Source organism: Chaetodon trifascialis, chromosome 13 (genome assembly GCF_039877785.1).
Source record: "Chaetodon trifascialis isolate fChaTrf1 chromosome 13, fChaTrf1.hap1, whole genome shotgun sequence".
In the NCBI taxonomy this organism is placed as follows: domain Eukaryota; kingdom Metazoa; phylum Chordata; class Actinopteri; order Chaetodontiformes; family Chaetodontidae; genus Chaetodon; species Chaetodon trifascialis.
The window spans coordinates 18,663,585-18,687,500 of record NC_092068.1 but is presented as its reverse complement, the minus strand read 5'-3'; the positions used below and the strand labels follow the sequence as shown (position 1 = coordinate 18,687,500).

General features: G+C 43.0%; 4 protein-coding genes across 5 annotated transcripts in view; 1 reads left to right on the top strand and 3 right to left on the bottom strand.

Annotated features, from left to right (window-relative positions):
- Positions 1-2,449, bottom strand: part of dachc (dachshund c) — a 23,715-nt gene extending 21,266 nt beyond the window's left edge. For both annotated transcript variants that reach the window (XM_070978209.1, XM_070978210.1), the window contains exon 1: positions 1,676-2,449. In XM_070978209.1, coding sequence (XP_070834310.1) covers positions 1,676-2,259 — 584 coding nt within the window. In that variant the 5' untranslated portion in view covers positions 2,260-2,449. The remainder of the gene's footprint in view (positions 1-1,675) is intronic.
- Positions 2,450-10,908: 8,459 nt separating this feature from the next.
- mzt1 (mitotic spindle organizing protein 1) lies at positions 10,909-12,373 on the bottom strand. The gene is made up of 3 exons (XM_070977851.1): positions 12,080-12,373; positions 11,764-11,909; positions 10,909-11,450 (listed from the first exon to the last, which is right to left on the bottom strand). The coding sequence occupies exons 1-3, from the start codon at positions 12,129-12,131 to the stop codon at positions 11,427-11,429; spliced, it is 222 nt and encodes a 73-aa protein (XP_070833952.1). The 5' UTR covers positions 12,132-12,373; the 3' UTR covers positions 10,909-11,426.
- A 106-nt stretch (positions 12,374-12,479) lies between these two features.
- bora (bora aurora kinase A activator) lies at positions 12,480-17,005 on the top strand. Its single transcript, XM_070977525.1, has 12 exons — positions 12,480-12,551; positions 12,856-13,010; positions 13,110-13,216; positions 13,398-13,443; positions 13,541-13,619; positions 13,731-13,775; positions 13,885-13,941; positions 14,068-14,333; positions 14,528-14,690; positions 14,829-15,412; positions 15,539-15,679; positions 15,882-17,005. Exons 2-12 carry the CDS (start codon positions 12,861-12,863, stop codon positions 15,900-15,902), a joined length of 1,659 nt encoding a protein of 552 aa, XP_070833626.1. The 5' UTR covers positions 12,480-12,551; positions 12,856-12,860; the 3' UTR covers positions 15,903-17,005.
- A 168-nt stretch (positions 17,006-17,173) lies between these two features.
- dis3 (DIS3 exosome endoribonuclease and 3'-5' exoribonuclease) lies at positions 17,174-23,892 on the bottom strand. Its single transcript, XM_070977522.1, has 21 exons — positions 23,578-23,892; positions 23,189-23,346; positions 22,737-22,933; positions 22,576-22,649; positions 22,230-22,397; positions 21,847-22,011; positions 21,518-21,631; positions 21,215-21,352; positions 20,902-21,048; positions 20,653-20,769; positions 20,468-20,569; positions 20,268-20,332; positions 20,047-20,131; positions 19,760-19,887; positions 19,413-19,499; positions 19,167-19,323; positions 18,631-18,845; positions 18,289-18,457; positions 17,989-18,147; positions 17,782-17,904; positions 17,174-17,544 (listed from the first exon to the last, which is right to left on the bottom strand). The coding sequence occupies exons 1-21, from the start codon at positions 23,794-23,796 to the stop codon at positions 17,476-17,478; spliced, it is 2,856 nt and encodes a 951-aa protein (XP_070833623.1). The 5' UTR covers positions 23,797-23,892; the 3' UTR covers positions 17,174-17,475.
- Positions 23,893-23,916: the final 24 nt, after the last annotated feature.

Here is a 23,916-nt window from a genome sequence, read left to right as displayed (position 1 = left end):
CATTTGAAGCTTTCAGACAAAGAATCGCGGAAGCCGTTTGAAGAATTCAGACGAGTGATGTTTCCAGATCTCATTAACTAAAGGCTGTTTGAGTGTTGTGTGGATAATTAGAGACGACGGAGGCTGTGTATTTTCAGCGGTTGTAGAACAACGTTCCCATTAACACCTGACATAGAAGAAATCTCAAAGCAGCAAAGAAGATGCATCTAGATTGAGGGTGCATCTGGTTGGAGGGCCTCAAACGCTGCAGCGCAGGTGTTCATCCACGCACGTGGACAACAGTTTGCTTCTGGTTTTGCTCAACAAGTCAAAGCTTGTATCAAAAGTTAACACCTGGTATTAAAATCAAAATGCAGCTCAAAGATGAAAAAAGAGCACCTGAATGATTTGACCTACCCCCAGGAAACATAAAGAAATGGAAAAGAAGTAGTTTATACTTTGCAAAATCAGTTTTTGGCGTCTATCTGTACACATCTCGACACATCCTCTATCTGAATTTAATGGCAGGTGTAAATGGGATCATTCGTGCTCCAAGGAGCAGGGATTAACTATCAAACAATATAAATTCCCCAAACTAAGGCTAATCCACACTCCTCTGGATTGAAACCCATGCTGTTGCGAGCATGTGGTGTGCACCACAGCAGACTGAGGCACCAGGAAACCACAAATCCCCGCCAATTTAGCCCTTTTATCCAAACATCTCTGTGGTGCATTGGATTGATGACCCATGTAGTTGGTCACCATCGGAGTTCTGCAAAACAGCTCATTTACATAATCGCATCATAAATACCGAGAATTCATTTAATCATCTCCTCTGTTCTGATGCTCAGGGCTAAAGAGTGTTGATATGATAAGACAGCGAGTTATTAAGGAAGGAGAGAGAGGGAGGCCGAGAGAAGGAGAGAGAGCAAAGGGATCAGTGAGTGAGTGAGTGAGCTTGTCCTGATTTAAGCTGCCGCTTGGGGCCAAATGAAAATTAATTAATTTCTGTGAAGAATCAATTTCTCAGAATGACAGTGTCAGATTCAATGTGTGTGTGTGTGTGTGTGTGTGTGTGTGTGTGTGTGTGTGTGTGTGTGTGTGTGTGTGTCAGAGAGACAGGGAGACAGTGTGTATGTGTGCCTGTCGGAGAGAGCGAGAGATCATCGCCCGTGATAACACCACAAACTTTTAAGAGTGTTTTTCTTTATTGAGATTACTAAAATTCATTATCGTCAACGCCATCATCCCCATCAGTGTTTATCATCTGTTAATGGTAATTAGTGACAGGCCAAGCAGCACTAATGTGCCAAATAAAGAGGGGTGAACTGGACCTCCACTCAGTCAGCATCAAACGGTTTAAACCCTCCAATACAAGCAAAATCAAATTATATTTTCAGGAAAAAAAAAAAAGGATTATTCCCTTAACCCATGTAGTTGACATGTTTAACAGCCAGAAGACTCAATTAGCCTTAATCTCATGCAAATCAGAGTAAAGGCCTGAAATATTACAGCAATATTAGAATACTGTAATAAATAAGGTTGCACATTATCAGCTGACACGAAATTTACTATTTGGATTTTTGTGAAGCATCATGGAAGTTTTGTGGCCTGCAGACTGATATGACACACAGTGTAAAGTTGAGTAGAGGTCCTTACACCCAGGTCACCCCCCTCTCCCCTCCTCCAGACTCACCTTGCGTTGGTACAGTCGCTGTAGAGCGTCTCGAAGTCCTGCCTGGAGATGAGTTTGCACCGGTTCACCCCGGGCTGGATGGCCCCCAGCCCTCGCAGCACCCGGACCTGCTCCACGTTGCACACCACCGGGGAAATGTCCAGCCGTTTCAGCTTGGTGTAGACGGTGTGGAGCCCGCCGACCAGGTGCTTGAGAAACACGTCGAAAGCCTGCGGCAGGCAGATGAGCTCCGTGTCTTTCACCGTGAACGAGGCCAGCTTGGCACCTTTCACCTCCACCAGTTTGCACTCGTTGTTTTGCGGCGTGCTCTCCACGGGCGACGGGGTGGCGTACACGGGCTTAACGCTGCTGGACACCGGGGCTCCTCCGGTCTTTAACGGGGTCCCGTTCGGTAGTAAGAGGTCCGCCCTGAACTGGTGAAGCAGCGCCGGGTGCGCCACCGGGGTAGCCGGGGAAGACGCGGCGGAGGTGGCCGCAGGTGGCGGAGAGTTGGTGGCCGGAGAGACGGAGCTCGGCGCCGGGTGGTGCCCGAGCGGAGCGGCGGGGAGCAGAGTCGGAGCAGCCGGAGTTGCCATGGTGGTCATGTCCGAAAATCAGGAACAAAAGTAAACTTCAAAGTCAACTATTACAGAAAGAAACTTCGCCGAACAAATGCAGCTGTTCCGCGAGAGAGAGCCGTGCGCATCGAGTGTGCCGAGGAGGAGGAGAGGGGGATGAAAGAAGAGGAGAGGAGACAAGGTCCGTGTGCGGAGAGACAGATCACATAGTTGAGTCAGAATGAGAGGAGGCTTGTCTCCGAGATGCTACTGTCACATTATCATAAAGAGGAGGAGCCTGGCCATGTTCTTAGAGAGTGAGAGACACATCCACACAGAGGGAGAGAGAGAGCGAGAGAGAGAGAGAGAGAGAGAGAGAGAGAGAGAGAGAGAGAGAGAGAGAGAGAGCAAAGATTAGCCTACATAAACTTTGGATAAGCCTATTTATGAACGCCTAACGAAGACACTTTGATATTAATGCTTCTGATGGGGCTTAGTGTGTCTGTGGCACTCAATCTGTCTTCTTTAGAGCAATTTTAAATGATCGTACCGCTGTAATCTTCCCACATTACCGTGTGGGACTAATAGTTATCCTTGCAGATGTTATGATCTGATTACTGAGGTTACTTGCCTTGAGAGCAAATATTCTGCGTGTCTAAATATTAGTTAATATGGATCCATCACAGAGACTGCCTTAAAGCTGATTGTAAGAGAGTGCTTTAGAATAAAAGGGAAAAAAATAGGCATTAGGAACCACAAATACAGGACATTTAAATTGATTTTTTCTTGATTTTTCCCAAATATAAAATGATAGAGGTGTCACAATGATGTAATGTATACTAATATACATTATTATATAAAGTAATATCCTGTAAGGGCTTAGCACCTGCCAGATTTGAAGTACATCCATGCTTAATTCAATTTTGTCACTATAGCTGGATACGCCCCCACAGAAAAAGGATGTTTGACCTCTGTTGAAGTAATTTATGTTGCACTTCATTCCTCCTGGGTGCCATTGTTTTGTCAGTGTTGTAATGTTGTTTGCGCTCCGTACCATCGTGGTCTTAAATCAACAAAAATCTGAATCAGGCTCAAAAAAGGATCCAGAAAAAGTCAAAGCAGAGAGCGATGAGAGACTGTACAAAGTCTGATGGAGGGGAGGTGGGGGGCAATAACCTTGGCTTGACAAATTGATCCCTTTACCTGTTCCCTGTACTGCTTCCTCATCCAGTCCACACACACACACACACACAGACACCCGCACACACACTCCCATCATTTACATATGGAGCTCGCAGTCCTTTCAAAGTGGCTTTCACGGAACATTGTGCTGATAATGATCTCGGTCGTGAGGGAGAGAGAGACACAGATCTCCAGAGACCATCTCACCATAAGACAAGGGGGAAGAGGATAAAACTCCGACTGTACTCCAACTCAAAGGACTTTAACACTCTTTTCCTCACAGCCCCCCCTCCCCCCTCCAATAAGCCCTCTTGTGTTTTTTAATTGGCAGAAATTAATCTTTAGGATGTAGATGGTAGATTTACATTCATTAAAAGTCAAGAGAGGAAGCCAGGCTTGATGCTAATCAAATCTGCTTAATTATGCTTAACATGAGTATCTCCAGGGGAAGAGAGAGAGGGAGAGAGAGAGAGAGAGAGAGAGATAGCTAACTCGAACTTTTTACTTTTTGCCTTTGATAACTCCTGCTGAGTCTGGCCTTTTCCTTGCCAAAAAGAAATGTCACGACTCTCTTTCTCCATCTGTAGAAAACACACAGATAAAGCCATCAGTGTTAAGCAGAACTGATTCATGCCGTAAATTCCCACCTTTAAGTGTTTAATGAGTACTGAAATGTTGAGTTTTAACCTCCCAGGCCAGCGCTGTGCAACTTTTTAGGCTTGTGGCATCATCTGATAATAGAGTGTGAGGCCATATGAGAGCCTGAAACCAGTCAGCCCACAAAAAAGTGTTGTAAACAAGGACCTGATGAGTAATATGTCAGCCTAATGAAATGATTATAACCTTAGATGGTAGGTTTTGTTTCATTTTTCATCCAGCCACGGTCTGGTAAGCAACCACAGTGTTTAAGAGAACCTTGTAACCAGCAGGTTTCAGGATGCCCTGGTGGGAAGTGACTTTGTCTCACAACAGGAAGGTCATAGGTTTAATTCGTACAGCCGCTATTGTGCTTAAACTCCCATGAAATGAAACAATGAAACTTGCTGCAAAATCTTTCCAGTTGCTGAAGGATGAAAATACGGTGTTCTGTAACACAGGAGAAGAAACAAAGTCATACCTCAGCTGGGTAATATTAAAGGCGAACTCCACGGATTTTAACCATCAAAGCCTGTTTGCAGGTCTTTGGGAGCACTGCTGCACATGTGAAAAAGTTGGACGAAGCCTTTTGAGGCTCCACTGTGAGCTGCACAACGGCTGATTTGATTGCCTCAAGTGATGTCACTTGAGTCAGCATGGGTTGGGTCTGAAATATGCAAGTCCAAAAATGAAAAAAATCTGGACGTGTGGAGTTAGAAGTGAGCCCACCAGGCCTCTGTAGCCCACTCCACTAGCATAACACCCCCAAATTTCCCACCTGCCGGAGGTTGAGCTGCCAGTTTTTGTTTTTTTGTTGTTTTTTTTCCCAAAAAATGCATGGAATAAAAAAGATATCTCTGCTTGTGCTGCATTGATATTAATCATTTTGTTAAAAAGTGATCATTGTGAGTCTGACAGTGTAGTTCAATGCTAAATCAGTGGAGTACTCTTTTAATTACTTCAAGTTTCTCTTCCTCTGTCTTGACCATCTCAGAAAATTCTCCCTTCATTGAATATTACTGAGTTAATGAATTTTTTATATCTCCTTTAATTCCCATAATTGCTGCAGTACTGTGTGATTCTTAAGTCCCAGCCTCCAACATTTGCCTTGATTCATGTCAGTGCACGTTAGTTTGCTGAGGAAGTAGGTGAGCTACTTTTTTACATGTTTCGATCTGAGGTAGGCTTACTGATTAAATTAAAGATTCACTGGAAAACTGCAGTCAGATCCCCAGTGATCAGACCAGTGTGCCTACCAGAGATCTGAATCTGGTTTCTGAGACAAATAAAAGAAACTAAATCTGGCGACAGTTTTTCCTGTTTTAATAATTCATATTTATCTTGCCGTAGTGCCATCGTGAGCCAAAGGGACAAAGATAATGTTCATGTTGTGTCGCTGTTTGAAAGCCAAGCTCTGGTCCTTTCCACATGTCTGTTTTGGCCAGTGTGCAGCAGAAGCATGAGGGAAATGTGTAGGTGGTTAGATCAGCCGATGAAGTGTAAATACCACTCAATCTGTTCTCATTAGAGCAGTAAAAACATACGAATCACTTCGCCTCTATTAAAAATGCCCCAGGGTCCCGGTTAAGTGTGTGAGTGTGTGTGTGCATTTGGTCGCAGCCTATATGAGGTTGTGAGCGAGAAGGAGGGAGGGTGACAGAATGATGTTTTGGCATTTATGTCTGCAGAGGGGATCTGAAATGCCACCACCATCAGCGCTGCTTAATTCTCAGAAACACACTCTTAATCTGAACAGACAATCCGTTCCGACAGCCACTGTTATGATTCAAATCAACTTGGAGTGAAGGGTGTGTGTGTGTGTGTGTGTGTGTGTGTGTGTGTGTGTGTGTGTGTGTGTGTGTGCTCTTGTGAGTGAGAGAGTATGTCATTGTGTTTTGGTATGTGATTAGGTGTGTGTGTGTGTGTGTGTGTGTGTGTGTGTGTGTGTGTGTGTGTGTGTGTGTGTGTGTGTGTGTGTATGACCAAGATATCACACATCCATTCCACATTCCCCCATGATAATGTGGATTGATTATGGATATGATAATGAGAGGCCGGCGCGGCGTCGCGACCTTCACAAGGTCTAATTGAAACAAGCGTTGGTCCTCCGAAGCACTTATCAAGTCACACAGCACATCATTAATCACGGAGAATACAAGCTGTCACTGTAACACACATACACACACGCGCACACACACACATTCTCTGTTTTTCTGTTTTTCTAGCATACACACACATGCTCGCTCTCCTGTCTTCTTCCTCTCTTGCTCTGACACACATGCACACACACACACACTGTCCTCACACACACATTCTCTAATTTTCTGTTTTTTGATCATACACACATGCATACACAGACACACACACTCACCCTCACACACACATTCTCTAATTTTCTGTTTTTCCGAGCGTACACACACACATGCTCACTCTCCTGTCTTCTTTCTCTCTTTCTCTGACACACATGCACACACACACACATAAACACACGTGCACACATACACACACGCACACACAATGCAAGCTGTCACTACAATATGCCTGGTATTGTCTTCTTTTAAGGAGAGTGGACAGCTAGTCCACCCTCCATCTCTATTTTCTACAAGAGAAGTTGAAGAACAAACAGGCTGTTGGAGTTAAACCTTAAAAAACAAAGAAAAAAGAAAAAAACAAAGAGAGGGAATGTGAAAACATTTCAACAAATACGAACAGCTGTTCACTTCACCCAAACTCGGCTGAAATTGAATTAGCTCAAGTTGTTTTACTACCTGCTTTTATTAGAAGACAATTTGACAACCAAATGTGATTCCAGTGTCTGATTAAGGCAGCATATGGTGCCTACCTGTTAAACACAACGTGTTCAATACCAGCTTAACGCCTCAGTGAGCCACTCAAATAAACTAATAAGCCCAATATCATATTAGTCATTACATAGTCCAACACACAAAATTCCAATCTGATAAAAAGGTGGTTTCATTATCATCAGAGGGAAAACACAAGGGAGTTTGCACGCGCTTCGTTGATGCCATCGCCAACTTTGTTAATTGTTATTCAATTAACTGCTTTTGTTAATGAAACCAATTAATACTTAAAAACAAGCAGGGAGATATACAATTATTATGCATCTATGCAGAAGACAGCTAATTACAACTGTAAATCAATCAATTCTACATTAATCAGCTTGGAAAATGTCCAAAAACAACAAAGTCACTAAAAGACTTTGGAAGTTTTTTTTTTTTTTTTTAACATATTTTGATTGCCATGCCATTATCCTGTCTAATGATTGTTAACGATCCTTTAAAGAGTTTATGATCCAATTTTCTTGCCATGAATTTAATTGGGATCTAAATAGTATAATCTTACAGTGTAAAAGTGTGGCCTGTATTTAATCAAGGGTGGTGTATTGCAGTCTGCTCTAACAAGGTCACAGAACTCCTCTCAGGGCAAATACAGTCAGTGAAGCTTCATACTGCTGAAGGATGGAGAGATGAGGGCCAGACAGACTTGATCAGTAACACAAATGTTAATTAATCAGTCATTTTAGTGCCAGAATACAGACTTATATATGTATGAGCTTTTCAGGATCTGCACTGCTCTAGGATATAAATAATTGGGTTTCAGGACAAAGAATGTGCTGCTCTTCACTTTGTTATGTCATGTGTTATGAGTGGTATTCAGATTCTTCACATGTAAAAATGGTTCCTTATATGTAAAGCTGTACTATTGAACTTGAATGAAGAAGTAAGAGCTTACAGAGCAGAGCTGCATGGTCTGTTAAAGCCTGCAGAGGTTTTGCTGCTGCAGTCTTAATTGGTCAGGTATGATCTGTATCTTATGGTGGCTCCTGTTCTGATTCTAAAGTGTTGGGACGCTCTGACGTAAATAAAAACAGAACGCACTCATTAGCGAACAAAGTGTGTTCCTGAGCTCATGTATTCATATCCTTTATCCAATCATGTGTTCACAGAGTGGTGAACCTCGCTCCATCCTCGCTTGTGAATGACTGAGCCTTTCCAGGATGCCCCTTACCCAATCATGATACACACCTGTTACCAATAGACCTGTTTACCTGTGGAATGATCCAAACAGGTGTTTTTGGAGCGTTCCACATCTTTCCCAGTCTTTAGCTGCTCCTGTCCCAACTTGTTTGAAACGTGTTGCTGCCCTCACATTCAGAATAAGCAGATATTTACAAAAATCAGTGAAGCTGATGAGGTCAAATGTTAAATATATTGTCCTTTTCTAATGAGTGCATGTCAAAAAGGACAAACAAATGATCATGTTCTGTTTAGTTTATGTTTTACACAGCATCCACACTTTTTTGGAGTCTGGGTTGTATACAAAGGATAAACCTTTTAAAACAAAATGTAAACAGGCCGTAAATAAACGGGGGACATTTTTGTTGTTTTGTGCTTCTGGTACCATTCCACTCCTCACGTTGCCTGACAATGGCCACCATTTAACGAAGGTCACAGTCTTGTTTAAGTTAAAGTATGTCAGTGTTAAAACTTTAAAAAATTAAAAGCAGTCATTATGCAGTCAAAATGGCCTCTGACAGTGCTTCATTATTATACAGTATATTATACTATTGGATCAGTATTGCTGATGCATTAATAAGTGAGCAGCATTTCAATGTCGTAGCCTGCTGCTGTGGAGCTAATTCAGCCCATAGCCCACTGTTGGGTGGTTAAATTTAGTGTAATGAATTATTACACATATTTTACATGTATATTATTGTTTTTAAACTCTTAATCATCACATAAACTATAGCTGTCAGATAAATGTAGTAGAGTAAAGAGTACTAAACAAATAATGATATTACCCTCTAAAATGTAGTGGTGTTAAAGTATAAAGTAATTTACAATTAAAATACTGGATTAAAGTTCCTCTGAATCATACTAAGCACAAGAGCAAATATTTGTTACATTCCCAGCACCTGGATTTATAAGACACAAAAAAACAGTCACAGTAGTGACACATTTTTTGTTTTATAATCATCCAACAAGAAGAATTCATCAGAAATAAAAATCTTCTGACTAAAGATTCTGGCCCTGAAATCATCATACAACGAAAAATAAAGCATGAACTGGACATAAACAAAGTCTTGTTTCTGCAGGGAGACCATTAAAGCTAGCTGTTTATGGCTAATGGTAATTAGTAATCTAAACATAACTGTGCACATAGAGATCTTTGACTTTCGGCTAAACTCTGCTTCACACAAGGCAAGTTGTTTTGGTGAGACAATATGTTTGTGATTTAGGTTTGTACAAACATCAACAGAGCATGTTTCCTTATGCATAAAGAACTTCTAATCAGTCCAGTCTAATTATTTTTGTAACATCCAATGCAAACACCTGGACCGTAATTGCAACACATACATCTTTCACTTTTAAATGAGACTGCCCTCATTTATCAGAAAAATAATCCTCAGCCTGGATAATTATCAGACATACAAACATAAACACCTTTAGAAGTTCTGATGTGAGGACCTGCTAGCCTCTTGAGTTTATACAGTCATGTGACCTGACCAGTGCCCTAGTTGAACACCTCTTAGATGTTTATGCATATATGGACGCTAATCTCTCAGTGAGGACTATGGGATTTGTGAATATTTTGTTTTACAGAGATCAAAGTAGCCGGCTAAGATCAGGAGAAACCCTTCAAACACATCAAACAGAGAGCAATGCATCCTGAATCCCACGCCCACAGTAGCCAATCAAGCCATGCATAACTCTTTTTCTTTGTAAAAGAAACAGATTCTCAATGTGGGTCTCCCTCCATCAACATCTCATGCAGGTCACCCCCCACGGAGGCCGGGGCTGATGGGCCATCGAGCAGAGCCACTGCACAGTATCTGTATGCCTCTCATACTTGGCTAACAAGATGCTGGTATTGAGGAACAGAGGAGATACTGTGTTAAGAGATCAAAGCAGCAGTACAGAGATTTAGACTCACAGCCCCGTCAGTCAAGATGGCGAGACAAAGCAGGAGAAGACAGAAATGCTTACACACACTCTCCTGCTCACTCTCTGGCTGTCTCCGTGGTGCGCCTGTGAGGGGTGAGGCGTTACTGTCAGATGGCTTAGGGGCTACTCATTTGTAGACATCTACAGCACTACATGAACTAAACTGACACACACACACAGAGGGGGACACACACATACATTCAAAAGATACCGATTGGAGCCCTCGCGGAGGAGAGGTCGCTTCTAGGCTGCAGACTGGCCTGTGGAGGAATGTTCTGTGCTCTCAGCATTTTCCCTCATCTCGAAGATGAATAGAGCTATTTTACAGACAGTGGAGAAACAACACAGCGCTGTGTGCTTGGACACATGATGTAGGAGCTTCGTTTCTGCTTGATCAAAGACATGTTTTTTTTGTGTCAAGTTTGCAATACATCTCAAATACTTTCTGTGGCTAGAGTGCGGATATAAAGGGGCAAAGATTTCTTTTCAACAGGACATCCTGCTGCACAGAATGACCCTTGTTAATGTCTTCTCTTTTGTACACGTGGATGTGATCAGCCCTGCGTGGTATGCGTTTGTATTATTGTGAAATGTTCTACCACAATCTTTGTCCCTTTCACCTACTCTGACAGGAAAGATCATTTCCTTTGTTAAATCTGACGGCTGTAAGAATGATATCACTGGGGAAAAATGCTTTCCTACATTCTACAGTTGGATCAAGACAACAGAGAAAAAGACAGCAATTTAATGGTAATAGGGGAAATGAGATTTTAAAAAGAACCTGATAAACTCACAGTATCTATTTGGTCTTAAACATCAGAAAAACTCAAGACAGGAAACTCGCATAGTTTAGAACCCAACACCCAGTGAACACCGATACCTCACATCAGAAGAATGACACAACACCACCTTGTGGCCGTCGACTGTAACATTTTAATTTAGACTTTGATCCATCCTTGACGATTACATGGCAATGGAAATTGCAAAAGGATTAAGATGAAAAATGCATTACGCTAACAAAAAAATTAAGGACAATTCAGGAAAAATTATAGACATTGCAAAACATCAGAACAAAATGTCCTCATGAAAAGTGCAACACAAGCTGTAATTTTACAAATCAGGAATAGGCTCTTAAATTAAGGCAGGACATCAATGCTAAAACCACTCTGACCTTCACAAATCTGTGAGAGACTTGAAGAACAATGGCTGAGCGTGCCCTCGTGTCAGGAGAACACTTGTGTTTTGGAAGAAGACTGAGGCTGAGACCTCAACTCAGAAACTTTGACACGAGTCAAAGCACAGACCAGGAACAGTTAGTCACCAAGGACACGCAGAGGAGAGAGAGCCAACACACAGACAAATCTGACTGGCTGGAGAGCCCATGGTAGGTTCGGAACCAGGAATGGGGCCTGAGCCCAAAAATCCCAAACTTCAGTTTGTGCAGTTTTCAGAGGCCTGAAAAAGAAAATTAAAATACAGTAGTGTTACGTTATCATCATTTATTAAAATCAAATTACAGCCGCTTCATGGGTGGGGTACACCTGTGCACAGGACAAGTTCTCTTTATTGACAGTTGTCTCAACAGTGATTGAAATGTTCCCTCACAAATAAAGATATATTACCACATCTGTGCAAAGAGCATAAAAAATCGTTATCTGCAATGCGGTTGGGACTTAAGCCACGATTTCAACTCCATCAATGCACACCTCCAAAAACATTCTCTGCAACAATATGAACAAGTTCTCTCTCTGGGATCCTGTTCCTGTACCTTGAGGGATTCAGAGGCTTTACGCAGTTCTTTGATGACTGCAGACAAAGCTTCTGGGTTGATGCCCTGCTCACACAGTCTCACACATATGGACAGAGACTCCATGTCCAAACCTGTGTTCAGCAACCTGGAGATCTCCAGCAGCACTGGATGAAGAACATGAGAGGTTACCCAGTTAGTTAGATTTTCTGGTGACATCTGATTACTGCACGTCCTGTGCGATGTTAGCAATACGATTACACACAAGCTGTGAGTTCGCAAAAATAGCCAGCTGATTTGCGACCGAATCAAAGTCATTTTACAAATATATATTTACCATCCATTGTCTCCCGGACTGCGTTTAGGTTTGCATTTGCTGCGCTTGCCATGGCGTAAATTACACTGGACACAGTTAGCCAACGCTTGCTAGCAGGCGGCTAACTAACAGGACTTGAAGAGGACTCTGACGCGAAACAACAGTAAGTTATTGCAACAGCTCAGCCAGACTTTAAACGTTTCGTATTCATTTTAGATAAGGGCTCTTAAAATCTTTAAGGGACAATATTAGCGGCTAGCAGCCTTGCGTGCTAAACTATCACTGCCCAATCCGTACGATACGGGAGGAGGAAGTGACGACATTTGGTCACTGATTGGTTCTCAAGAATTTCCTGCAACATTTCTATTGGCTAGCGGGGCTTGAGGCCGAAATTGAAATAAACGTTTGAACCCTCTCACTGTTGTTTCTTTGCAGACTCTTCAATGAAGATTGGTTTTAGCTGTGCGTTCAAAGTCCTGGCTCGTTAACAGTTGTAAGTACCAACGGCAAAACGTATATAACTAATATTTAAACATTTCATTTTTAAGTAAAGTGGTGCTTTAAGAAAGACGACAGGAGGAAACGTAATGTTTCGCTGTGACCAAATTCCTTCTACATCAATTGGTTCCTTCGAAGGTCGGTTAAGTTAACGCCATGGAAACAGGGAAGTAAAGGAGCTAACGTACCAAACTAACAAACTAAAACGTCGATTCACCGTACTACGACACAGTTTGTGTGAAGTTTTCCTTAGCAATTTTATTTTCCTTTATGCTGACTGCGATATTGTCTGTCGTCAGTTAAGATGGGGGACCATGTTGAGATACAGATCACTCCAGAGACTCCAGGCAGGCCTTCCATTAGAAATCCCTTTGAAAGTCCTAATGACTACCACCACCTCCACGAAGCCCTGGTGCCGAGCCCGTCTGTCTTCAGGTCCAAGGCTTGTAAAGCTGTAAGTTTGAACAACTCTCACCTGCAGCCTTTTAGACCTACTTCTGTGTGACACATCTCTTATTGTAAAGATTCATTTCCTCGTCTCTGTCTCCTGCAGACTCCTCCCAAGTTTAACTGGTCTATTGATGAAATGGCCAGTCTTCTCCCAGTACACATTGACCCGGAGGAAATCCAGAGACAGTCCTTCTACCTCAGCCAGACAAGGTATGCACTAAAACACAGTAGTCGCAGGAGATGGAGGAGATATGTAGGTAATAAGGATGATATTGTGACAAAGTGATAGTGTTGCTTTACTGAACTAAGCCCACCATGATTTATTAAAATCAGAGAGTGAATTAAAAGAGGAAGTTTAAGTGACAAAACTCTTCTCTATTCAAACATGTAGGATGGATACTGACATTGAGGAAAAGCGTCAGAACGCTATCGAGCAGGTATGGGATTCTAATTAAATCTGATCATACTGTATAACGACAGAGAAGTTTTTAGACTCATGATGTAATTATGTTGTTTGTTTGTTTCCCCATAAAGTTTTTCACCAAAGGAACCATTGTGCCTTCCCCGTGGGCAGCACCAGACACCCGTAAATGCCCTCAGATCTATATGAAAAGTAGGTTACTCCTCAAAGTCTTTTACAGTCACGTTTCCCTCTTAAAAACGTAATGTCGTATTCTGGTTTTGGTACATTTCATGTTACTGTACTGTGTCTTTCTACCTGTAGGTTGTGTATCTGCAATGATTGAAGAGGAGCCAGAGAAAATCTCAGGTTAGTGTGTTCCTTGAGTAGGTTTGAAATGACTTTCTACAAACAGTGTCCCATGACGTCTTTTCTCCTTCACAGTCCGCTAATTTGTTTTTGATCTCTCGTTTTCCAGTTGCTTGCCAGACAACTCTTTCCTTACCTTCGGCCTTTGATTTGGAGAAATTACTAGGTAAGCCTCTAATGAATGCCAGCACAATCAAATCAGAGGGTGTTATGAAAGAGTACTCTCCCATCAAGTCATCATGGGTTGTTTTTTTTTTTTTTCTTTGTCTGTCTCTTTCCTCCATGTCCTCAGGGGACTATTACCGCCATGAGGAAGCGTGTGAAGCTGTGCAGGAGAGTCTCAGTTCTTCCTCCTTAAGACGAAAGCTCTTCCTCGATGGCCAGGGCAGTTACAGCGGCTCTGACAGCTCCAGCCCACCAAGCCCAGACAGAAGCCATCCAAGACCGGAGAGGCCTTCTCTAAACCTGGGAGAGGGAGCTGTAGGAGGGCTTGAAGCTATATCGTCTATATTTTCCTCCCCTTTGTCCTGCGGTGTGACGGCTCCAACTCCCTCTACGGTGAGTGATCTGTAGTGTTGAGGATGATGATTACTGCGCCATGCTTTTGATGTGTCAGTTTCACACCACAATATCTGTGTGGATGTGTCTTTAATTTTGATGTTGTAGAATTTTTCTTAGAATATGTCACGCAATGCAATAAATTAACACTCGCACTGTTAACCAAAAATGTATTGGCATTGTCTTAACTACAGGGTCAGTTCTCCTCCAGTCCCATCCAGCATGGCTGCTTCCGCGACTGCAGCCTTGGCAGCATCACCAGTCCACTGTTCCCTGATAGGTCGTCTCCTGCTGGCCTCGTCTCCCCATCAGTCTCTCCTATTGTTGCAAATGTAGCACGCACACCCATAGGCTCAGGTACATGATTCATGATATACAAAGCATAATTGAAAAAAATTACAACAGGGTTTTTCTATATGAGTTTTTTCTTTTTAAATAAACTGTGGTGACGTTAACTAAGTTTCTCTTCACACTGAATCTGTGTTCTTTCTGCAGCTGAGAGGAAGCAGCTGAACAATACGACACCGCATGGTGCCCCCCTTGACAAAGATGTCAATTCCACCAATGAGAGCCCGTTTGTCGAGGGCTGTTCTCCCATTCGTAGCTGCTCCCCACAACGGCTCCACTGCCTCACTGGGCCCCAGCACAATGGCAGACCCAAGCCCCGGTCCAGAGTCCGCTGCTGGGCCTCCCCTCCCCTCATCTCCCCGATCCTCAACCCAAAACTCCAAGACAATCAGGAGGTTGAGGAACAAGTCCCCTGCTCCTCCTCTTCCTCCTCCTCCTCTTCTTCTCTCCCCCCTATGGAGCTAGATCCATCCTCGCCCATGGCCCGTGACGTTCATCCCGCTGACACTGAGAGAGTTAGCCTGGGTCCTATGGAACCTGTGAAAATGGAGGATGACAAGGACACAGGGATAGAACCGAGGTTGGAAGATGAGGAGGATGAGGAAGAAGGAAGGCTTTCAGGACAGCTGACTAGCTCTCGTATGGGCAATGTGTCGGCAACGGAAAGCTCTCAGATGTTTGTATCTCTCCTGGCAGAGGGAAGCAGCATACGCTACGACTCCAGCATGCAGGTTGGTGGAGCTGCTTTGTTCTTTCACCGCATGTTTAACTTACTCTTACATGAATGAGTTCTTGTTGGTCATTACATGTTTGCCTAATGGAATATTTGCATTGGACTGCTTTTTATGTGTGTTCAGGTGGACAGCGGGTACAACACTACCTCAGCAGGCACCGCCAGTCTTATAGATGGCATCGGCTCAGACTGTCACAGCAAAGAGTCCTTCAGTTCAAACCCAGTAGAAGATGTTTTCCAGGTCACTCGACACACTAAAGTAAAGGTACTATTAACCCTTCACACACAAGTACAGGGAACAGTTTGTCTCTTTAGATCTAATACAGTAGCTATTTAAAATACCTGTATAATGCAGACTTTATGACGGTATTGTGCATGCTGCAAGGCTGTATTAGTTTATTTTAGCAACTTAGTTGCTTTTTAATTTTCCTTTTCATCATACTAAAAGTTAGTTTCTTGTGTTCCAGGTATTTTATCCTCAACACTGAGCCATCTGACTGATGCATTCAAATGGACGCCGCTTTCAGTGGGAGCTAAAAATGCTTATTTTGCAATCAAATACAAGAAGTTTTGGGTTTGGGTGAATGCGGTTGCAATGTTAAATGAAATAGGAACAGAACTTTCACAAGTGGTTAAAAGGGCTGCAACTAACTTATTTTTGTTTGTTTTCACAATTAATTGAAGCTGGAACCAGCAAATGTTCGAGTAGCAAAATAGTTGGCAATTTTATTTGGATCTGCTAATTGATTAATTAGCTAATCGTTGCAGCTCTAGTGGTTATTGGTTTTGTTAAGGTTTAAAGTTCAAGTTGTGCTCCACCATAGTGTGTTTTATCACCGGTTATAAGGGAGAAGACTAAAGACACTGAAAAGCTATAAGTGATAAGAGTGGAGAAAAACGTCAATCCTGTATTAAACATGCACAACAGTAAGCTTGAATGCTGGACTGATGCTAATGCCATCATTTCAATTTTATTTGGTGCTCCACCAAATTGATCCTGACTATCAGATGACATCATATTTGTACTGTATTTATGTTTTTATAAAACTGTTTATCATGATGTTTTTATATGATGAGAGCGTTTTCTTTTATTGTGAGTCAGAATTGTTGGAATTCAGGTTACCTGTGGATCTTATTTGGATTGGTAGAGTATTTATTCCTGGCGAAGAGACACTGAATAATGCCACTAAAATTGAGCCATTTGTTTATCATTTTTTTCTGTACTTGAAAGCATGGGCTGGATCGTCGCATTAAATTAACTTGAATTCTTTGTCTGCCTTGAGAGGACAGTTATTTTTGAGTCGGGTGTTTCGACCATGTTTATTTTCAGCACTGAGTATTTTGACTTAATGAAATAAGACGTGATGTTCAGGGTCGAGCTCCAGATAATTCAATAACATTTATTATCACTCTGTAATTGCATTGTGACAGTTCTCATTATTGTGGTTCAGAACACTGTTTAAATTACTTTTGACCAAAATATGTCAATGTGAGATTTCAGTGGAGAATACACAGAATCAAATTTTTCAAAATGATTTTGGTTTACTGAGATTAAATCATTTAATGTTGGATTTTCTTAAATCTTTGCCACATATCGATTGAGAGGATGTTGTGATATTAATTTTATACATAATTCTTTATTCCTGTTGACAGTAACAACTTGTTTCCATCAGTGTTATGAACCATCTTCTGTACAAGTATTTCAGTTTTACAGATGAAGATTCGTAGTGGGTCGACAAAACACACCGAACCAAGTGGGTTAAGAAAAAGAAATCTTTAATGACTGAGTCGACTGCTGCACTGTTATTTGACTTCCAGTCCCTTGCGCCTGTCCTCGTCTGCGTACAAACACGTTTCACATAGTATAAAATGACTACAGGAGAAGCGTAACGTGTGAGGGGTCAGTGCAGCCTCACTGTGGCACATTTATTAAAATAGATACGCTCGCTTGCAGTTGAACAGTTAATTGTGTCAATGCACCAAACAGTCCAAACTCGTTCCTTTATAGACTTCTGGAAGATGAGTCGATGGTTTGGGTGAATTGCTGTGCTGGTTTCTGTGTCAGCGGTCCAGTTTGGCTTTCTTGGCCTGTGGCTCAACATCTGGAGCTGGAACGCTCACACCCAGGATCTGAAAAATCAATCAGAAATCAAAAATCCTGCAGTACCCGGAGGAACTCGGTGCTTGCTGTTAAAACTAAACCAAACTCACGAACAAAGCATTATTTATACTCATTTCACAGCACAAAGGTCCACTTGTGGGGCTAAAACATTAAATATTACAAAAACTGTATTTACAGATTTCGACATAAGGTAGCCATTACGTCATTTCGTCTGACAGTGAATGTTCCGTGTCGTCAGTCCTTACCACAGGCTCAATCAAAGCCATGCGGATCTTCTGGTGCTGAATATTGGAGTCGTCCAGGCTGATGGTGACCTTCACCCTGTCAAACATGCAGAAGGTGTGCTGCTCTACCTTCAGAGTGGGACCCTGAGCACACACAGAAAAGATCTTTTTAACATGACGGTTTCAGCTTAGCACTGCTGATCTTTAAAAAATAACTTGCGTTTATACCTCCTCATCAAAAACAAGGCTTGGGGTCGCCTTGTCTTTCGTGTCGAAGAAGACCATTCCCTCCAGGCCAAACTTCGGGATGAGTACAGTGATTGCGTTCTTCCTCACAAACAGAACATATCCTTCTTCATTCAGTATGCCTCTGCTCTTGAAGAACAGCTGGAAAGAGATCATTTGTGTTAAAAGCGTGATTTTTAGCAGAGGTTCATGGGGTTATCAGTGGACATTGTGCTGATTGTCAAAGTTTGACTTCTGGTCAGTCAAACTTTTTATGATGATGGCTCAGGACAGTGTGTTTACCTGTGTGTGGAAGGCCACAGATGCTCTCTGTGCGTACTGAGCCATTTTATGTCTGTAGTTGAGATTATTGGAGAGGGCTGACTGCTTATGTTTGTCCATCAAATCTGGGTAGGTGCTGTCTGCTCCGATGGCCACGGCCAGCAAACGGTGCACTATAATATCTGCGTACCTGTGGAGGAGAGCAGGTGAGCAGAGAGGAAGGGGGGGAGGTAGAGGTTTAGATAGACATACAGAGGTAAGAAAGAACAGTGATGTGGTAGTTTGCCAATTGTGCACATTTCTTTGTTAAAAAGGCCAAACCCAAGACATTTAGTTAAAATGTGTAGAAATCTGTTTTCATACCTTCTAATAGGTGATGTGAAGTGTGTGTAAATGGGTGAAGCAAGGCCGTAGTGGTGGAAATCGCTGTCCATGCCAGAACAAAAATACACAGCCTGCATCATGCAGCGAGTGGCCAGGATGCGCAGCAGCGTGTTAAAATACGAGAAGTCATCCACTTTTGCCACGTCAAGGGAGTCTGCAAGGGCTTTGGCCGAATCTGTGTGGATCTCCACACCCTGATGACAAAAGGAAACAAAGCGTTGACAGCTTAAAAGCAGAGTAAAGGATAAATGGCTAAAACAGTTGGCTGAAGGGAATGGACAAACGGTTGAAACAGTTAGCTAACAGTGATGGCTAAATGGTTGTAATTAACGGCTGTGATAATGAGGACACTTGAGTTCATTGGACAGAGCTGTGGTGAGGTACCATACTCCTGCCAAGAACTTTGGGAACCACTGGGCTGTTGGGATGTTTGCCTCTGTGTCGGATTTGTTTTGTGCCATCCAGCAATTTGCGAGCATATAACTTGAAAAGCAAAACTTTTTTTCCCCGCTCACCTTGGACTTCGCAGCCTTGAGCAGGATGTCGTAGTTCGACGGTGGTGGTGCTGGATGTTTCCTCAGCATAGCACAGTCTGAAAACTCGTCATAAATCTTCTGGGCAACGGAAATATTGGCCAGCAACATGAACTCCTCCACCATGGAGTTTGTCTCCCTGATAAACAAGACACAGGCTGATTCAACACACAGCATGACACACACAGACAATAGGAAATCAGCTTTCGTGGAGAAAAGGTTACTTACATGAGCTCTTTGGTCTGGAGGTCAATGGGGTCGTGGGTTTCACTGTCAATGTGGAAACGGACCTCTAAGGATGACAGCGTCAACGCCCTGAAGGATCAAATGCAACACAATTCATGTTTAATACAGACAGTTTAAATATTCAGCAGTTAATGGAGTTATGCTTTTGTATTTTAAGTTGCTGGTCAACTAGCAGGCATGTCTCCTGATTTTGAAGGCAACTGAGCCATAGATCTATAAAAAAACTCAAGTCAACAGCATTTTCCACCAATAGCATTAGAGTGCAGTACCATCCTGCATTTTGTAAATCTGTTCTTCTGCCTCTACTGCTCACGACTCCCAGTCCTTACCCTTTCTCTATCCTCTGCCTCTTGAGGATTTTGGCTAGTCTGTTGAGACCTCGTAGGCTCTTGGTGATATCGTCATTCTTGGTGGTGTCATCAATCCTCATCTGGGCCTCAGCGTAGGTCAAAGATGCCTGAACCAGACCAAACAAGGAATCATAAATTAACAAAAATCAAGCTCGACCCTGTAATTCTGTGTCTTACAAAAAGATAGTGAAATCAGGGGGTAGTGTTATTATCCTTTTCTGTAGTATCTGTTTTCTGTCGTCATACATTGTGTGTTGGCACTATACCTTGGAGTTAATGACGCTTTTTGTGAATCGGGTTTTCAGAATTTCAGCCTTGTGGTTCATCTCCCAGATACACGAGAAAGCCAGCCTGGTAAAATGAATGAATGAATGAATGAATGGCGTAAATCTACGAGCACTGATGATACTGATTACTGTGTGAGTGCAGGTACTGTGTGTGTGTGTGTGTGTGTGTGTGTGTGTGTGTGTGTGTCTCTGGTCCTCACCTCTCCACATTGGAGCGTAGAGAACAAAGATTGGAGCTGAGCAGCTCAGGCACCATATCAATCCTCTGATGGAAACACAATGAAACACACCATGTGACTGTAAAACCACAATGCTTCTGGAGTCTTTTGCTTATTTCTAGCTTTTAGGTTTGTAATGATGTTGTGAAAACACTGAAGTGTGTGTGTGTGTTTTTCCTTACTTTGCCACACAAGTAGACGGTGGTGCCGCGGTTCGCAGCCTCTTTGTCCAAAGCGTTGCCAGGTCTGATGAAGTGACTGACATCAGCGATGTGGACGCCCACCTACAGCAAACAAATAACACTCTGTAAAATCTAGACAAAAATAACTGAATACTATTACTACAGTGTGTGTACAATACGTGTACCTCAAGATTTCCATTGTCCAGCTCTCTACAGTGCAGGGCATCATCTATGTCTGTACATCCTGGAGGGTCCACACTGCACACTGTCAGATGCCTCAGGTCCTCTCTCTTTGCCATGTCCTTTACCACATACATCCACATTATGTCTTTACACATGTGCTTTCGCATACTCAGGTTGTCGACTCACTGATAGACCATGAACAAAACAGTGACAAAAATATTACTGTGTGTCTCAAGAACAGCTGCTAATACCTCTGGTGTGATGGCCCACGGCATCTTGGGAAGGAAACTGAGCACGGCCTGAGAGAAGGCCTGGTGGGGGACGTCATGCTCCAGTAGCAGCACCTCCTGCTCTGTGTCCTTCTCCCCTGCAGCTCCCAGACTGCGCACAAAGTGACCCTAACAAAGAGGGGGAAAGAACAACAAGATTTCTCTCCATGCACAGGCTGTTATTGTGCATATTATTACATGTCAATTCAATTTCATGTCACACTTTGGCAGCTGGAGATGTATCCACTCATAGGAGTTCCAAAGATCTGACATTCAAAGAAGACATTCAACTCACATTTGGGTATCTGGAGTGTCTGGGCCAGCCATCAATGGCCACGATGATCCTGTGGCCCGCCAGCGTGGATGACTGACGTGTTTCAATGCGAATGCGAGGGATTCGGCGGTCTGCTGGGGTGAAAAGATGTCGGGTTGACTGAATGAAAAAGGAAAGAAAAGGGACGGTCAGTGCTACGGGTTACAGACACTGAAGTGCTAGCACAGTTTGTACAGAGTACATAGAGAGACAGCTTCAAAATTTCAAAGCAAGCAGAATTAATCTGTATATGACAGACGGTGTTACAGAGCAGCCTACACTTACCTCTTTAATCTGAGAGACATTGAGCATGCCACAGAATGGCCTCCAGCTCCTTTTGATGATTCCCACTACTTTGCCGGTGGGCTTCCTGGCTGCTTCAGCTGCTGATATCCTCAACTGCTCACAAGCACAGGAATACATTAAAAAAAAAAGAAAAGAAAAAAAGTAAAGGCTCTCTGTTTGTGTCGTTAAGCACCCAGATACTGTCTGTCCATGCCAACAGACACCCTGGTGAATTTCATTCTGACTTGAGGAGGGGAAACAACCTACACCTCCTGCAACACTGAGCGGAGACAAAGCCAGTCTGATCAAAATCCAAAACCCGAATTCACCGCTTTTTCCTCGTCCTCTTCTTCAGCGTTATCGTCCTTTGCTAAGCCTTCATCCTGCAGCACGACTGAGGAAGGCGCCACCCACTGATTCCGTGGCAACAGCTGCACGGCAACGACATCCTGGTGCACGGCTCTGTTGAGGTTCTGAAGACCCTGGATGAGAACCTGGCAACAAGCCGAAGGGACAGTACAGAGCGTTTAACGAGTGCAGGCAATTTACTGTTACTGACAGCCAATTAACTTGCAGTAATTCCTCTAAGTAGAAACACACAACATGATGACTTCTGACCCAAACCCAGGTGAGGTCTGGACGATTCTTTCATTTCCAGATTTTGGATAACAGTTGAAACCCTGCACATTTACAAACAAATGTGCACACACACCTCTGTGCTATCTTCCCCCTCTCCCTGGACAAAGACTGTGGCCTCCAGATAGTTGTCCCTGCTAGCCCTAAAGGTGCCCTGGAGGAAGGAGCCACTCTTAAGTCCGGCTTGGATCTTGGACAGAGGGAGGTGCTCTGGGAATAACACCTTACTGCTCGTGATCTCATTCTGAGGGAGGAAAGAAAAAGACATCAATGGAAGGAGAAGGAAGAGAGAACGATGTCCAATAGAGATTAGGCACAAAGCAATGGCAGGGGTGTGAACTGGACTTACAGATACAAATTCTACATACAGTCTATGAATTAGTTTTTTTCTCTTTATGTAATTAATCCAACACCGTGTTTACCTTATCATCATTGGACAAAGCCAGACGATCCACAAGTTCAGGATTCGCGATCAGACCCCGGATGTACTCTTCGCCTGAATGGAAGGGAATGAGTGTTTGTGACAAAGTGACAAATACAACTGATGCCCCATATTTCCTTTCTCTGAAGACTGAACACTAACATTTGTACGCCAGCAGGCCGCTGTCCTCTGCCTTCTGCTTGTTCCCCTGGTCGTTGGTGAGGAGGACAACCTTGAGCCCATCTGTGCCGGACTCGGAAGTCTTCAGGTGCTGGCTGTACCAGGCTGCCGCCACACGGATGGCACGGTCATTGCGGTCATTGGCGCTCTCCCCCTGTTCACGTTCAATGAATGTCTCCCTGGAAGAAGAGACATTTTATGGGTGAATGTGTAACAAACATGAAGGCAAAAAAAATCTTTCAAGAGTACTACAAGCAAATGAATATCATGAGGTCTAATAAGGAGATTATTATGTAAAAATGAATGTAACTTCATATGCAAGTGACCAATATATTTAGTCACTGATTTACTTTCAAGTGTTTTTACATTTTATTACTATTGTGAAATTAAGATGCTGTGATGAAGTAAAAAAAAAGGCAACGGTGTCTTTGTACCTGTGGTGTTCGTTGGTAAAGGCGTAGAAGTGCTTCTCTTTCTCGTGTATGATGTCCTTCAGACGTTTATAGACTGGTGCACTGCGGTGGCGTACCTCCTGCAGCACAGTCTGCAGGATAATCACATTACGAATCACAGGATCTTCCAACACGTCAATCTGCAGGACACAGAAATTGTGAACATTAACATTAACATCAAAACGATCAGAAGACCTGCTAATCATTCAAAAATACATATCATGAAGGTGGTTAACCCCAGTTAAACGTTACAAAGGATACTAAATTAACCTTATACAGAGTATGGTAGACTGTTTGGTGATCAAAAGGCCTCCTTGTTTGAATGCACGTATGATGCTGCGTATCCAGTGGAAGTGGGAAACTCTTTTTACCTGATGCAGCACCACATTCGTGTCAGGAATCAGATAATGTGGATAAGAGCACAGGTTGCTCTCAATACACGCGTCTCTCTGCAGCACCGTGGACTCTTGTTTGCATTCAGTGCAACCTTCGCTTCCGCACCAAATATCATCTCTCAGATAATGTTCGCGTACTATTTTCATCACCCCACCCGACCGGGTCTTCTTAACGAAGGTTTTAGATTTTAACATGACGACGATAAAAGCTTCAAAGTGTTAAATCCCGATGTTTTTATCCCCCAATCTGATAACAACCAGTTAGCTACCCATGTGTAGACTAACTCTCTCGGCCAACAAAACCTTCCCAGAGTT